General features: G+C 49.2%; 1 protein-coding gene and 2 long non-coding RNA genes across 3 annotated transcripts; 2 read left to right on the forward strand and 1 right to left on the reverse strand.

The window, feature by feature from the left end:
* The first annotated feature begins 1358 nt into the window (after positions 1-1358).
* LOC117860300 (uncharacterized) lies at positions 1359-2519 on the forward strand. The gene has a single exon (XM_034743568.2). It carries the CDS (start codon positions 1436-1438, stop codon positions 2267-2269), a length of 834 nt encoding a protein of 277 aa, XP_034599459.1. The 5' UTR covers positions 1359-1435; the 3' UTR covers positions 2270-2519.
* Positions 2520-8712: 6193 nt separating this feature from the next.
* LOC117860199 (uncharacterized) lies at positions 8713-10963 on the forward strand. Its single transcript, XR_004641399.2, has 4 exons — positions 8713-9104; positions 9218-9397; positions 10361-10415; positions 10534-10963. It is a non-coding gene; the product is annotated as an uncharacterized lncRNA (long non-coding RNA).
* A 214-nt stretch (positions 10964-11177) lies between these two features.
* Positions 11178-12419, reverse strand: LOC117860200 (uncharacterized). Its single transcript, XR_004641401.2, has 2 exons — positions 12074-12419; positions 11178-11487 (listed from the first exon to the last, which is right to left on the reverse strand). It is a non-coding gene; the product is annotated as an uncharacterized lncRNA (long non-coding RNA).
* Between the last annotated feature and the right edge of the window lie 1216 nt (positions 12420-13635).

A 13635-nucleotide genomic window follows, 5' to 3' on the forward strand; every position in this document is an offset into this window, starting at 1 on the left:
GTAGCCATGAAAAACACATCTTTCATCTCCTCAGTCTTGGTCCCGTATACGTAGGGGTGGTAAAGAGGTCTCTAATTTAGCTTAATAATTTTAAGGATTGGGGCTTACAAGAATCGAGCTGAAATACTGTATGATTTTGAGTTAAATATATATAGGCTGGGTTGGATTGTGAAGGAGGTATAAAGGACATGATCCATTACTACCCCTACGTATACGTAGACTAATAAAGCAAATACAAGTTCTAATCCCTCACGCATGTGTCCATGTTGCAATGATGAGCAATGTTTCTCTATTTTGCTTTCCTTAATATCTATTGAAAATACGTTAGCTTGTAGAACCCCCTTTCCGTATGGATTTAGTGTACGCTGGTTCTCATCCTTTTCTTTCTGCCAATAGAATTCATGTGTTTTGGCTAGTTATAATCTCAACTATCAAGATCAACGGCTCATATTACTATTTACGGGTTTGTATAAACTGTTAGATCATCATGAAATTCAACGGTGTATATTCTTCTCTTTTTGACTAACGTGGGAATTTTTTAGACTCTCTCGACGAACGTGGTGGTTTCTTTTAACACTATTATATTAAGATATAATAAGATAATAGATTAACCTAGTAAGCTATAATTACAGATTATGCATATTCTAGTGTGAAACTATCCGTATTTATTTATAAGGTTAAATGGACTTTAAAATGTTTTTAAGTGTTTAAAATGATTTGTTTATGATCATATAGATAGGTTGTCAAAACTAATTTCATGAAAAGCTTAAATGCACAACACCACCGTTTAATGCGCGCACGGTTGACTTGCTTTAATACGGCTTGACGACCGTGTAAGAACACGGAACACTTGGACCTTGGTTTTCTCTGAACGAAGATCTCCTTGGACTCGCTGCAGAGCTAACCCCATCCTTATCCAAAACAGACATCCTTCTGGATGCCTTTCCGACAGGTGGGCCCCCATCGAACGTTCCCCCACGACCGACCTCCCGCCACGTCGGACGGTACCGACCGCCTCCTTGACCCCGCTGACCCTTTCAACGGCGGGACCACCGGCTGCTCCAGCCTCCACGTCCCCATCCGAATCCCGTAATTCCGCTGACGTCACCTCGGCCGTCACCTCACGTGCCCCCGCAATACGCCCCCGCGTCCACACCCTGACCCTTTACAGCCAGACCAGGAGGGCAAAACCGGGATTAAAAAAAACCAAAAACAGAGGCAGGAATACGCGCACGTTGCCCACGTTTTCTTCGCGCGGGCGAGGGAGCGCCATTAGACGGAGCTTAATTAATCCTCTCCCTTCTCTGTCCGCATTCGCCGCGTACCGTGCGATGTCAACCTCGTATAAAAGCTCAGCGCCTCACCAGTTCCCGCTCAGTTCAAAGCAGCGCCTCGCCATCAGACAAGCACACGAGCTCAGAGGAAGAACACACACATGACCAACCGCATCTTCTCCGCCATGGCAGCGAACCAAGCGTACATGATCCGATTCGACGGCCACCTCGACGACCCCTCCCCGAGCTCCGCCGGCGCGGAGCCGCCGGAGGTGTCGCAGCAGCAGCCGCCGCCGCCGTTCGCAGGGAGGGTGATCTCCCCCGAGCAGGAGCACCAGGTGATCGTCGCCGCCCTGCTCCACGTCGTCTCCGGGTACACCACGCCGCCGCCGGAGATCTTCCCTGCCGCGGCGGCGGGCGCGGCATGCCGGGTATGCGGGATGGAGCGGTGCCTCGGCTGCGAGTTCTTCGGGGGGGAGGGCGCCGAGGTGATCGCGCTGGATGGCGGCGCGGCGGAGAACAACAATGCGGCCGTGGCGGCGGGAGGGCAGAGGAGGCGGAGGAAGAAGAAGAACAAGTACCGCGGCGTGCGGCAGCGGCCGTGGGGCAAGTGGGCGGCGGAGATCCGCGACCCGCGCCGCGCGGTGCGCAAGTGGCTCGGGACGTTCGACACCGCCGAGGAGGCGGCCAAGGCCTACGACCGCGCCGCCATCGAGTTCCGCGGCCCGCGCGCCAAGCTCAACTTCCCGTTCCCCGAGCAGCTCGCCCACGACGAGGCCAGCAACGGCGACGCCAGCGCCGCCGCCAGGTCGTCGGACAACACGCAGTCGCCGTCGCTCTGCAGCGGGGATGCCGAGGAGCGGGGGCAGCCGGCGGAGTGGCCGCCGCGGGGCGGGCAGGAAACAGGGGAGCAGCTCTGGGAAGGACTGCAGGACCTGATGAAGCTGGACGAGGGCGAGCTCTGGTTCCCGCCAACTTCGAGCGCTTGGAATTGAATCGTCTGTGATTAGATCCCAGCCGTTGAAGTAGTTTGAAAAATGAACATCCTAGCCTTTCAACAATATGCTTCTTTTGGCTCTCTCTGTTTTTTTTTTCCTCAGCTCTGTTGTAACGTATTTGATCATAGCAGAGTTTTGTACATTATCAGTAGAGTCCTACCAACTGTATTCACCGGGCAATTTTGGGAGTGTACCTTTTCTACTTGAAAAGCAAGGAACACGAGCTGACTACTGACTTGTGAACCAATTTCTACGCACGGGATTTGGATGAAACATTTTTGGACTGTGCTATTTCGTGCTTAAGGGTACATATAAAAGTACTGAGATCACTCCCTGCCTATTTGTGATTACTATCAATTCTCAATATGATCCACGTGCTAATCTCAATCATTGGTTGGCAAATTAAGTATCGTTGTGCTTGTATCATGCTTTTCAGTGACAGAATTGCTACGCGAAGGATAGTGTATTTTATTCCACTAGCGGGATACATATACAACTATAGAGTTTACATCAACGCCTTTCAGTGCAATCATTCTATTAGGATCTATATCCTACGGAGTACTTTTTAGTTGAGTAAGGCTTGGTTTGATTCACTGACTTAAATTTAAGCACTCGTCACATCGAATGTTTAGATACTAATTAAGAGTATTAAATGTAGACTATTTACAAAACCGATTACATAAGTGGAGGCTAAATGGCGAGACGAATCTATTAAGCCTAATTAGTCCATGATTTAACAATGTGTTGCTATAGTAAACATTTGCTAATGTTGGATTAATTAGGCTTAATAGATTTGTCTCGCCGTTTAGCCTCCACTTATGTAATGAGTTTTGTAAATAGTCTACGTTTAATACTCCTAATTAGTATCTAAACATTCGATGTGACACGTGCTAAAAATAAGCAAAAGTAACCAAACGGGCCCTAAAACTTATTCACATTACATCTTTTTACAAACATAGTATATAGGCGTAGGCATTATTCACACACACACACATCACACATGCACACCAACCTCGTGCATGCATACATTCAGACCAACAAAACGCTTAATAGACTGGACCGGTAAATCTTGAAAATAATGCATCCTCATCCCTGTTGTCTTCTCTGCATCTCGAGTTTGTCTTCTTCCACACCAGACACTCTATCTTAAACGAGGGTGTAGTATTTTCTCCATTTCACTTGGCAACAACCAAATCACAGTTTATCGTCTCATAGTGCAATAGTGAGGAAATTTGTCCCGTACACGTTGGAGATGGTCTCTGCTGCTATATGTGTGTGCCTTGGCCAACCTCGCCATGGCTATTGCCTAGTGGCTCGTGTACCTCGTCTCTGAAATCAGGAGGTCTCCTGTCTCCTCACGTCCGGTCGTGTGTCCGATCCGGCGGATGCAGGTGATTCCCCTGCGAGAAATCCCTCGAAAAGCCTCGACGAATACGCCAGGGGGTAGCGTGCCAGTCGCCCGCGTCCCCTGGCAGCGACGTCGACGGCGACGTCAACCTGGGAGCGTCGCGTCCTCTGGCGGTCGCGGTCGCGGTCGCGCGAACTTCGCGGCAGCTCCACTGATCGGTGACTGCTACGGCGCTACCCCTCGGAGAGCCGAGCGGACGAGACCGCCTGTCAGCCGGGGCGAGGAGGCCAGGAGGGGGGCGGGGGCGCGTCGTCACCCGTGACGGTGACCGCGGAGCCACTCCGCCACTCCACTCGTCGGGACAGGCTGGGGAAACGGACGGTCAAAGTGACGAGTGGGCGCTGCGGCACGGGCGGGTTGGGCTCCGGCCTCCCGGGTGGCGCTGCGTAGTGGGCTGGCACACTGGTGGTGGGTGCTGCTGCGGTCAGGGAGGACGTCAGCAGCGTCAGCCGCGTTCCAGCTGGAGATTTGTTGGCCCGCGGCCCGCCAAAGCGTCCTCCTTTTTCTTCCTCGGACTCTTCCGAGTTCTGTCTGACCCGTTGTGGATGGGCTTTTCTGGTTCTTTTTCTTTTTTTAGTTTGAAATACAATTATATTTTTATCCTTATTTTTTTAACTTTGTGATTTTGCCCTCAACTATTCACAATTCATTGTGATTTTACCCTCGGTATTTGCATATTTACCCTATTTTGAACGTTGACTATGGGTAAAATCGTATTAACTTGTGAATAGAGCAAAATCACAAAGTTGAAAAATGAGGGTAAAATCACAATTACATTTCAAAAGGTACGTAAGAACACAAATACTCTTTTTTTTAAAGGTTAGGCTTACGTGGAGCATCATGGCCTCATATCCTTTTATAAGGGGCTGCGATGATGGCTGACTTTGTTCTGAGTTTATGATTGACTTCTCCGTCGATCCGTCCGTCGGTTAAGTCTTTGACCTTCTCCAACCCGACTTGTTTTCGTGCCTATCCGTCCATCGGTCAACCCTCTGACTGCCGTATGACTTTTTCTGCATCCTGCACCGATATATTATCCACAAAATACAGGCACCGATATATCATTTTTGCTGGAGCTCCAAATTCGAAACCACTATACATTTTGCTACGGGTATACTATTTGCATGGCGCTCGATTTTTCAAGTATATGAATTGGTCGTTGCTATATGAATAAAGGTTTCCCGTACCCTAAGTCACCGACATCTGCGCTACTAAAATGAAATATACAAATACAAACTATCCAGGCTCTTGCAGGTTTGATTTTTTTTCTTTAGGAATTAGCAAAATTACCCGTCCAATCGATGGCTAAAACTTTCAACTAGGTCCAATATATGTATTTTTCCATATTTAGATTTCGTGAAATTCTTATATGTTAGTAATGTAGATATACTATTTCAGAATTTTACTAAATCTAAGCTGGGTCAATGAAGTGAGTGTGTAGGCTTTTCGTTTTCCGTTTTCTTTTTTTTTTGAAACGAACCAGTCAGGAGAGCTACCGATTATATTAAAAAGAAGGAGTTCCAGAAAAGATAATAAAGGAAAATAAAACTAAAACAAAACAAACTCGTCCGGTTGGATTAAACATCAGCGCGGGTAGACACTCAACTCAACACTGCCAGACCCAACCAGTTGGATTGGGACATCAACGCGACCTCATCACTCACTCACCATGGTAGCACCCACCAACCTCCACGCTCATAATACGCCGAAACCTCCAAGCGTGGCCCGGTATCAACAGGGAACCGATAAAAACAGACTACATCGCATCAAGAAGGTCACTGTAGTACCGCTGCAATACCACACTCACCTGACAGGGTGAAACCACCGAATCTGGATCTCTCGCAGGCTGTCTCGCAGTTGCCACCGTGATAATACAACACGCGGGGTCCTTGCAACATCCGCCGTTGGACTCCACCTCACTCTCATCACCTCGAAGAAACACCACGCGCGGGGGCCTCGCCACGCCTGCCATAGTACTCCATGTCACGGATCCATTTCTTTAGTCACTGTCCGAGTGGTGAGCAAGATTGCCTCGCTCCACAAGCTCTTTGTCGATCAGCCAAGCCGGCGCCACAAGGTTGACCTCGCCTCGTTGCTTCACCCGTGCAAAAGCAACCGCCGCCATGTCAGCAAGCTGGAGAAGTCACTTGCGCCGTCTTCCGACAATGTACCGTACCGGGTAGCCCAACCAAGCTGAGCAACCAGCCACGGTCCGCTGCAAGCCTAGTTGTCCCACGATGCCGTTGCTACAAGTATCGTCCTCCAACGTAGTTCCACACCACATTGGCCGTTGCGAAGCAACGTCAGCCACCGTGGTCCGCTGCAAGCGGCCAAGACCGACATTATGCGACAACCTCTAGCCGCCACCATCACTGCGATCGCCTCCATGTGGCCTCAGCAACACCCTTCTAGCTTACGACACGGCAAAATTATCACCACCGGGTGCGGCCAACCATCACTTATGGACCAGGAATGCCGTAGACCGAGATGGGTCTCTAGAGACGACGCCTCCAAGGAGGGCACGACGCCAATAGCATCGCCGTCGCTCATCCAGAATTTGGACAAGGTTTTCACCCAGAGGACCCCATGCAGTAGGATTGTAGCTTAGAAATGATGCCCCCAACGGGGAGAACGACACCCTAGAATGTTGTCGTCATCTCCACCAGCAAACGTCGGCGAGGGCTTTCGCCCGGAGCATCCCAACCCCTGCACGCTCACGGCTCGGCACTGCCGGCCACAATCACGGTAGCCCGTCTGGAGCGTCGTCACCACCGCGCCTCCTTGCACCACACCGCCATACCTCCACCTCCGCTTTCACACCGGCGGTCATCCTCCTCACCGGCCGCCGCACTCTCTCCGTGTCTCCTCCTCCGGCGCCTCCTCCACGACACCTCCTCCGCATCTCCTCCTTCTAGCGGCCCCTCCGCAACTCCTTCTCCGTCGGGCTGCCGCTGACGCGCTCCATCCTCCACCTAGGCTGGGGCCACCACCGCACCTGCCAATCTTCACCCGGGCTGCCTCCGCTGCCGCGCGACTTCTTGGACCTCCGCGCACCGCGCCATCGTTGCGGAGCCGGGCACGTCGCCCTCGCCGGCTGCTCACAACACAAAGCTAACACGTGCAAACAATCTCTGTTAGCTTTACCTGCACAGCGTCATGGCCTCCAAGATCTTGTATGTCACCGTGTCCTCCTTCGCCAGCATTGCCTTCGCCGCCGATGCCCCAGCGCTGAGCCCCACCTCCGGCACGGCGGCCGTCTCCTCGTCGCTCGTGGCCGTCGTCCTCTGCCCGGCCATGGCGCTCCTCCTCGGCAACCTGCGCCAGTGGAGCCGAGGGCCGCCGCCGTCTTCGCGCACCCACCCCGCCGTCTTCACCCGGGCTGCCGCCGTCTTCGCGCGCCCGCTTGCCAAGGTAGGTCGTGGGCGGCGGATCCAGGGATGGGGAGGCCGGATCCACCCATGGCAGGGCCAGATCCAGGCCGTCGCCGCTCCAATGCGCCACCGGCCGAGGTCCCTTTGCGTCGCTCTGCCCCGGCGCAGAAGTCACAAACCGGTTGGTCTACCCCACCGCCGCCGTCCTTGGGAGCCGGTCGGGCTTCCGACGGCCCCCTCTGGCGCTGGCGAGGCGGGCACGAGGGGCGGTGGGAGGTGGTTGGCGACGGCGGCTCAGGCGTCGCCTGTGTTGCTCGCAGGGGGAGCGACGCGGGGGCCTTGGGTATCGGAGTTTTCCATTTTCTTTTGATGAACAGGAGAAATTTAAGAACACCATGTTTTCTCTATTTAAAGTTTGTAGGCTTTGGATACCACCTATCATTATTTATACATTAAGATAAGAATCATATGCTTAATTCTTTTAGAGCGGACCCCTATGTTTTTTTTTAGAGGAGCGAACCCCTATGCTTTGGCAGTACACTTTAGGACAATTGAAATATTGTCTTTTCGCCCAGCCCAGCAAGAGCCTCAATATTTTGGGCTGTGCTCAATGCATAACCTAAATTAGCCCAGAGAAGTTTTTTTTAAAAAAAAAAACCTACCCTGCACTGGGAGGCTGGGACTAATGAGAGATAGGCTGCGGTGACATCCAATTCAGCCTAACGCCAAATGTGAGATTCCATATTAAACTTTTGTTTGTCTACAAGAGAAGTGTAGGCTGGCTAGTGGTTATTGTTGTGACTTGTGACTTTTGCGAGTCACCCTGGAGTAGTAGGTCATCAGACTTAATTGTAGGATGCCCTGTTTAATGTCGCTAACTCGGCTCATCTCTTCCCTCTGCCCAAAAGCCATGGAACTCCCATCTCCGAATCAGCGATATAAGGATTCACCAGTAAATTTTAGCTAGTTAAATTTAACTACTATGGATCAATAGAACCCCACTAATTTGAATTGGCTAAAGATTCCTTTAGCTAGTTAAACTCAACTAAACCCTGCTAAAAATAATAAAAGAGCAAAATATCCCTTCACCTTTTTCGGAAAATGTATTTAAAATTTACTTAGATAAATTTTAGCTAGCTAAAAAAATCTTCTAAACTTTTAAATTTTAGTTGGGTAGATCCAAACAGGATTAATTCAGCATGGCTTAAGCGCCAGCTGCACTGCACTGGGAGTAATCTTTCAAAAAAATACTGCACTGGGAGTCTGCAGGCTGCGACCCCAAAATCTCCCAAAAAAGTACAGAATTCAGGAGAGCAGGCCAGCTCAAGAGTGCCATGGATTTTAGCACCGCACAGGCGCCGACCACACGCAGGGGCCATACGTTTCCAGTTTTACGCATTCAAAAGGCCTAGTGGCAGTGCGTGGCACTGTCCCAGACTCCCAGTATTCAAAAGGCTCGAAACCTGGGCTCCAGCTAGCCACGCATAATCCACAGCCTGCAGCTCTGCGCTGCGACGCGCAGAAATAAATTTTGGCCCTGCGAGCCTGCCTGGCTGCCTGCTACGGAGTACAGTAGTGGAGTGGACGTGCGTAAATGCGGTCCATGAAAAATGAGCGAGATCCGGTGCACCCGGCCGGACGTACGGGTACGGCAGGTGCCGCCCGCCCCGGCATGGCCGCATGCACGCATGACAAACATGCACGGACGCCGGTAGAGCCAATGCGCCGTCTCGCCGATAAAACTCACTGCCGACACTCCCCTGCTCGCGAGTCGCGAGCGTAGGTGTGGGATATGAAGCGGAAGAGGCAATCCCGGGTGGGCATCTGCGGGACCGTCCAGATTTGCAGCTTGGGTAGTATGGATGCCCGCCACGTAGTAGAGAGAGAAACGGTGTTGTCAGAGTCTACAGAAGCCTAGCCGTGAGCGAAAACATGGAGAGAGAATAGAGAAAATCGTTGGTCTTTCAGCCTTCAGATCGGCAGGAGCTGGTGTCCTCCCTCAGGACAGCGCCGGCGACCATGGCGCTGGCGGTGCTGGCGAACCTTTCCGAAGGTAGGTACCATGGTACTTGGTACCTCTCTCCGTCCTGCCAAGTTCTGCGGCACTGCCCGTCGCCATTGCCAGCTTGTTTCGTAACCCTAGCTGCGGCCAATCTGTGTTCCAAGGCACAGGGCAATAGATTGCGGCGGGAGCGGATCCTCAGATACGGCTTGACCACTGATGCTAATGGCAAGCAACGAATTGGAGTAGTAGTTTGGAGGAGCGGGATGCAGAGGGTCACAGGGAGTGCCATGGAAAGGGACACGGTGACTAGTTTGTCGGGCCAGAGTAAATCGGGTGAACAGGTACGATTCATGATTGCCCATAAACGTTGACCTGTAGAAATTTTTTATGGTTAGGCACATATATGCGAATCAAAACTCAAAAGTGATGCTTATGGCCTAATGTTTTGGGGGCAAATATCTCCGAGAAGTGCGTGCATCTTTACTTTGGATTGCACTGATTTTCTCCAAGTTCATAGGACTATAGGAGTGCGCAGAAATTGCTATACACATTTGCTCTTAATTGGGAGGAAAAGAAAAAACGATATGGTGAGTTAGTGCTGAGATGTGTAGTTTAAATTAAAATGAAACCTCAAGTTAATGTTTTTTAATATATTTAGTGCTGGATATTTCAATGTAATTAAGATTAAACAAGCACAAACAGGTAACTGGGAATGTATGTAAAAGCACAAAAAGTGATACTCCCAAGTAAAAGAATGGATTAGAACTACACCCCTTTCACAAATGGTCCAATCAAGTATAGGAAGATGGATTAAAAATCTGTTCCTGAGGAATCAGTAGTTTTCTATGATAAAACATTATGAATCATGTAAATTGAGTGGACATGAGTTAGAAAAGAGCAAAGAAATGAGACAGGAGGAAACGAGTTAATATGCTAAATTGTTCTCAGTTTTGTTTTATATTTAGGAGTTTAAGAGGGGTAGTTGCCAGTTGCCACATCTCCACAAGGCTAGGAATATTTCCTACAACACTTACTACTAAAGCCTTAAGATTTGGTAAGTAGCTGCAAATAATATAATCTCTTGTTCCTCGGTGATGGAGCTATGTCTTAATGCCTCAAGATAGTTAAGATGTAGCAAATCAAGTCGGAATATGATCATGAACGATAATCAATTGTTCCTAGGCTATGAAGCAAGTACAGTCTCTGTCTTAGATGTTCCTAGACTGATGCAAGACTAAGTACAGTCTGTTGTTATCTTTCCACACGATGGTTCTCTCATGCATCTTTTTTGCCAACAATTTCAGAACTATATGAGCCAGCACAAGGGGCTAGACTTACCTGCAATGGCCTTGGCATAAGGTACTCGGTCTCTGTCGTAGATGTTGCTGAACTGATGCAAGACCGAGTACAGTCGGTTGTTATCTTTCCTCATGATGGTTCTCTCACGCATTTTTTCTTTCTTTGCCAACAATTTCAGAACAATCTGAACCGGCAGAAGGGGCAAGACTTACCAGCAATGGCCTTGGCGTAAGGTACTCAGTATGGTGAACATATTCATGGGTGTTGCAGTCTGCATCCATCTTCAGTCTTGGATGATGTCTGATTGTAAAATATCATTAGTTTTTTTTAAATATGGTACGACAGAAGCACTTTTGGAGCCAAAGTTTGACAACTTCAGTTCATCTTACAATAGAGCTGATTTTTGTTTGTTAATTAGCTGTTGCCGATTGCAAGATGCAGATATGTTCCTGTTGCTCTGTGTATGTAGCATGTTGTTGCAACATGTGCAATGTAAGGATCTGTTCCTGAAGAATGAGTGTCTCGGGGCTTTATGTTGGCTGACATTATGTTCAGTGGAATACTGGAATCAGTGTCTAAAACACCTTACTTTTCTTTCACAAAGGGGATACTGCACTTTGTATATGACCCATCGTACAAATCTGTTCTCTCGTTTAGAAATGTAACTTGATGCAGTATAAATATGACTTCATGAAACAAATAGCATCGTTAAGATGCAGCTCTGTCACGAAGGCACTTCGAGCTTAACATTTCCGGTTCAACTTCTTTGGTGTCTGAATTGATGATTGCTGGACAGGAGTAGATAAGATAGTCCATCAAAACTTGCACTCGAGTGAGAACATTCTCATCGTATTTCATCTTTTAAAAGGCCTTAGCCGACAGCATACACATCAGAGATCGAGTAAAAACAACCAGAAAAGACTTAACAAGCAAGCTAGCCAAGCTTTGGAGGATAAAGGTCCCATCAGAAGAAAATTTAGGTATACCCTATCAGTAATGTTTGAAAACAAAATGAGAAAACCTAATAACATGGTGGTTGTGATCCTAAACATGTGCCAGAAGATCATTTGTCGACAGCTGAAATAATCCTCTGTTTGAGATCTCCGAACTGCAAACATGTCTTCTTTGCTTCCTGCATATAGTAAATTAATTTCAATGAAGGCACATTATTTACGGTTGATGCTTGTTTTTAGGAGATAGAGAATTAAGATGCATCTTGAAAAGGACATAACTTGCAGTGAACCAAACTGAGTTACCATGCAGTGACAAAAAATCACACAAAATTCAGAATTAAATTGGAAGATATCATGTCAGCAAGGAATCGTAATCAGCAAACAACCTGACGAATGCTGCCAGGACTATATGGTTCTTGAGAAGGTGACATTGCACACGAAGACTAACCAAATTCAGAAATTAATTGCAAGATTTTATATCAAGAAGGAATCATAATTAGCAAACATTTGTTAGGAGAAATAACTAAAGCTAACGAATCCATCTATGTATAGCATGGCAATTTGCCCGTTAGAACGTGGTAGAATCAGCACATGATGGAACAATTATTAAACTAAGAACAATGCCTGGTACAAATCACATGGATTTAATTAACGCCTCCATGCGCTTGAGCTGCGGCAAAAAGGGCATGTCCTAGCACAGGGCAGGCGGCAGATAATCTTATCTTACCCTGAACCTAGATGGCTGAGAAGGTCTATGCATCTTACCTTAAGCACCACCAAGGTAAATGTTTGCTCGCCGCGCGGCAGGGAGGATGACCGCGGATGGACGAGCGAGGGAACCGCCTCCGGGCCTCTCGTCACCGGATCATACCACGAACCGGCAGAACAAGGGAAGCGGCGACGAGGACGAAGAAATGGTCAGTCCGCCGCTGCCAGGGAGGCTGCCCGCGGACGGGCACCTGCCGGCCCCACTCGGCCCCGGACCGCACCCGACGGATCAGCAGAGAGACGAGGCGGCGGGGAGTAGCCTGTACTGCCCCTACCACTCCATCAGCCACGAGATCACATCTGACGGTGAGGAAAACCGCCTCCCCGGTACGTAACCTCCGGAAGGGATTTTCTGATATCAAGCCCCCTGGCCCCTGGATCATCACCCATCACCCATCACATGGCGAAAATCGCACATGTGCCGGTGGTGGTGTTGCAGTGCCTGCGCGGCGCTTGGCTGTTTGCCTGTTTCACTCGTCGCGCTTCGCTCGTCCTCTGCCAGAGGAGCCAGTGGTCCTGTGAGGCCAGAGCTCTTCTTCCTGGCAAGGCTTCGTGCTGTGATCTCCGCGTCGTCGTCTCCATTCGATCCCAAGGCGATTCGATCTGATCCTAGGTCCCTTCCGGCATCCATTTACCGCGCCATCATACAACGTTGCGCTGCCACTGCCAGCGCAGCGTACGATGCTCCTCCGACTTTTTATTTCCCCGGGCATTGTGGGTCAACACGTTAGATTATCTCCCTGATCACATCCCTGGCTAAGGTCCTTGGATCTGTTCTACGAGATGTTCGAATGCTAGCCTAGGTCAAACAAAAAGAAAGAAATGGACCGTTTTGCTTCACTTGTTCGATTGGAGACCTTCACAAAATTTAAAAATAACTCCTCATACAACGACCGAATACTTGGCATTTCATCAGGCTGTGCCGTGAGCCGTCCAATCGTTATCATGTCGTACCATCGTCTCTTCTTTGTTCCACCTCTAATCTTCCTTGACATATATAGAAGCCGCTCGCTTGCAGACCTTATCGCGCATCTCCAGACTCTCTTGCATTCAGGGAAAGACATAGTAAAACAAATCAGAGGAGGCCATGCAAAAGAACCTGCAAGGCTTTTGTTATTTTCTATGCGACATATTAGCACTAAACCCACCAATTAAAGGAGTTCACCACGCTTGGATTTGTGTGTGGTGGGGAGGGAGGGGGCATTTAGTCCCCCCTCTTGCACCAGGTCTCATTCCAGCCGTTCTCTAACCTATGTGTTTTGCTACTCCGCATTGCTCATTGGTCGCACTCCGTCACTACCGGACAGTATGATCGGTGACGCACACTCTCTCTGTCGCTGATCTGCCCAGCGTCCTCCTACTTAACCTGTCTAGCCACTAATTATAAAACCCTGACGGCGTAGCACCGTGAACTCCCCACCTTTATTTGTTCGCCTGGCAATATTCTTCATGAACCATTTTTTAGGTGCCTATTTAGGAAGTGTCAAGAAATTTATTTGATTTTCCTTGTTAAGAAACTAAAGCGGCTCACGAGCTGCTGCGGCATTGTTCTAAATAGC

This window comes from Setaria viridis, chromosome 6 (genome assembly GCF_005286985.2).
Source record: "Setaria viridis chromosome 6, Setaria_viridis_v4.0, whole genome shotgun sequence".
NCBI classification, from domain to species: Eukaryota; Viridiplantae; Streptophyta; class Magnoliopsida; order Poales; family Poaceae; genus Setaria; species Setaria viridis.

Coding starts and splice junctions, on each gene's coding strand:
- LOC117860300 (XM_034743568.2), top strand. CDS start 1,436: ATGACCAACCGCATCTTCTCCGCCATGGCAGCGAACCAAGCGTACATG.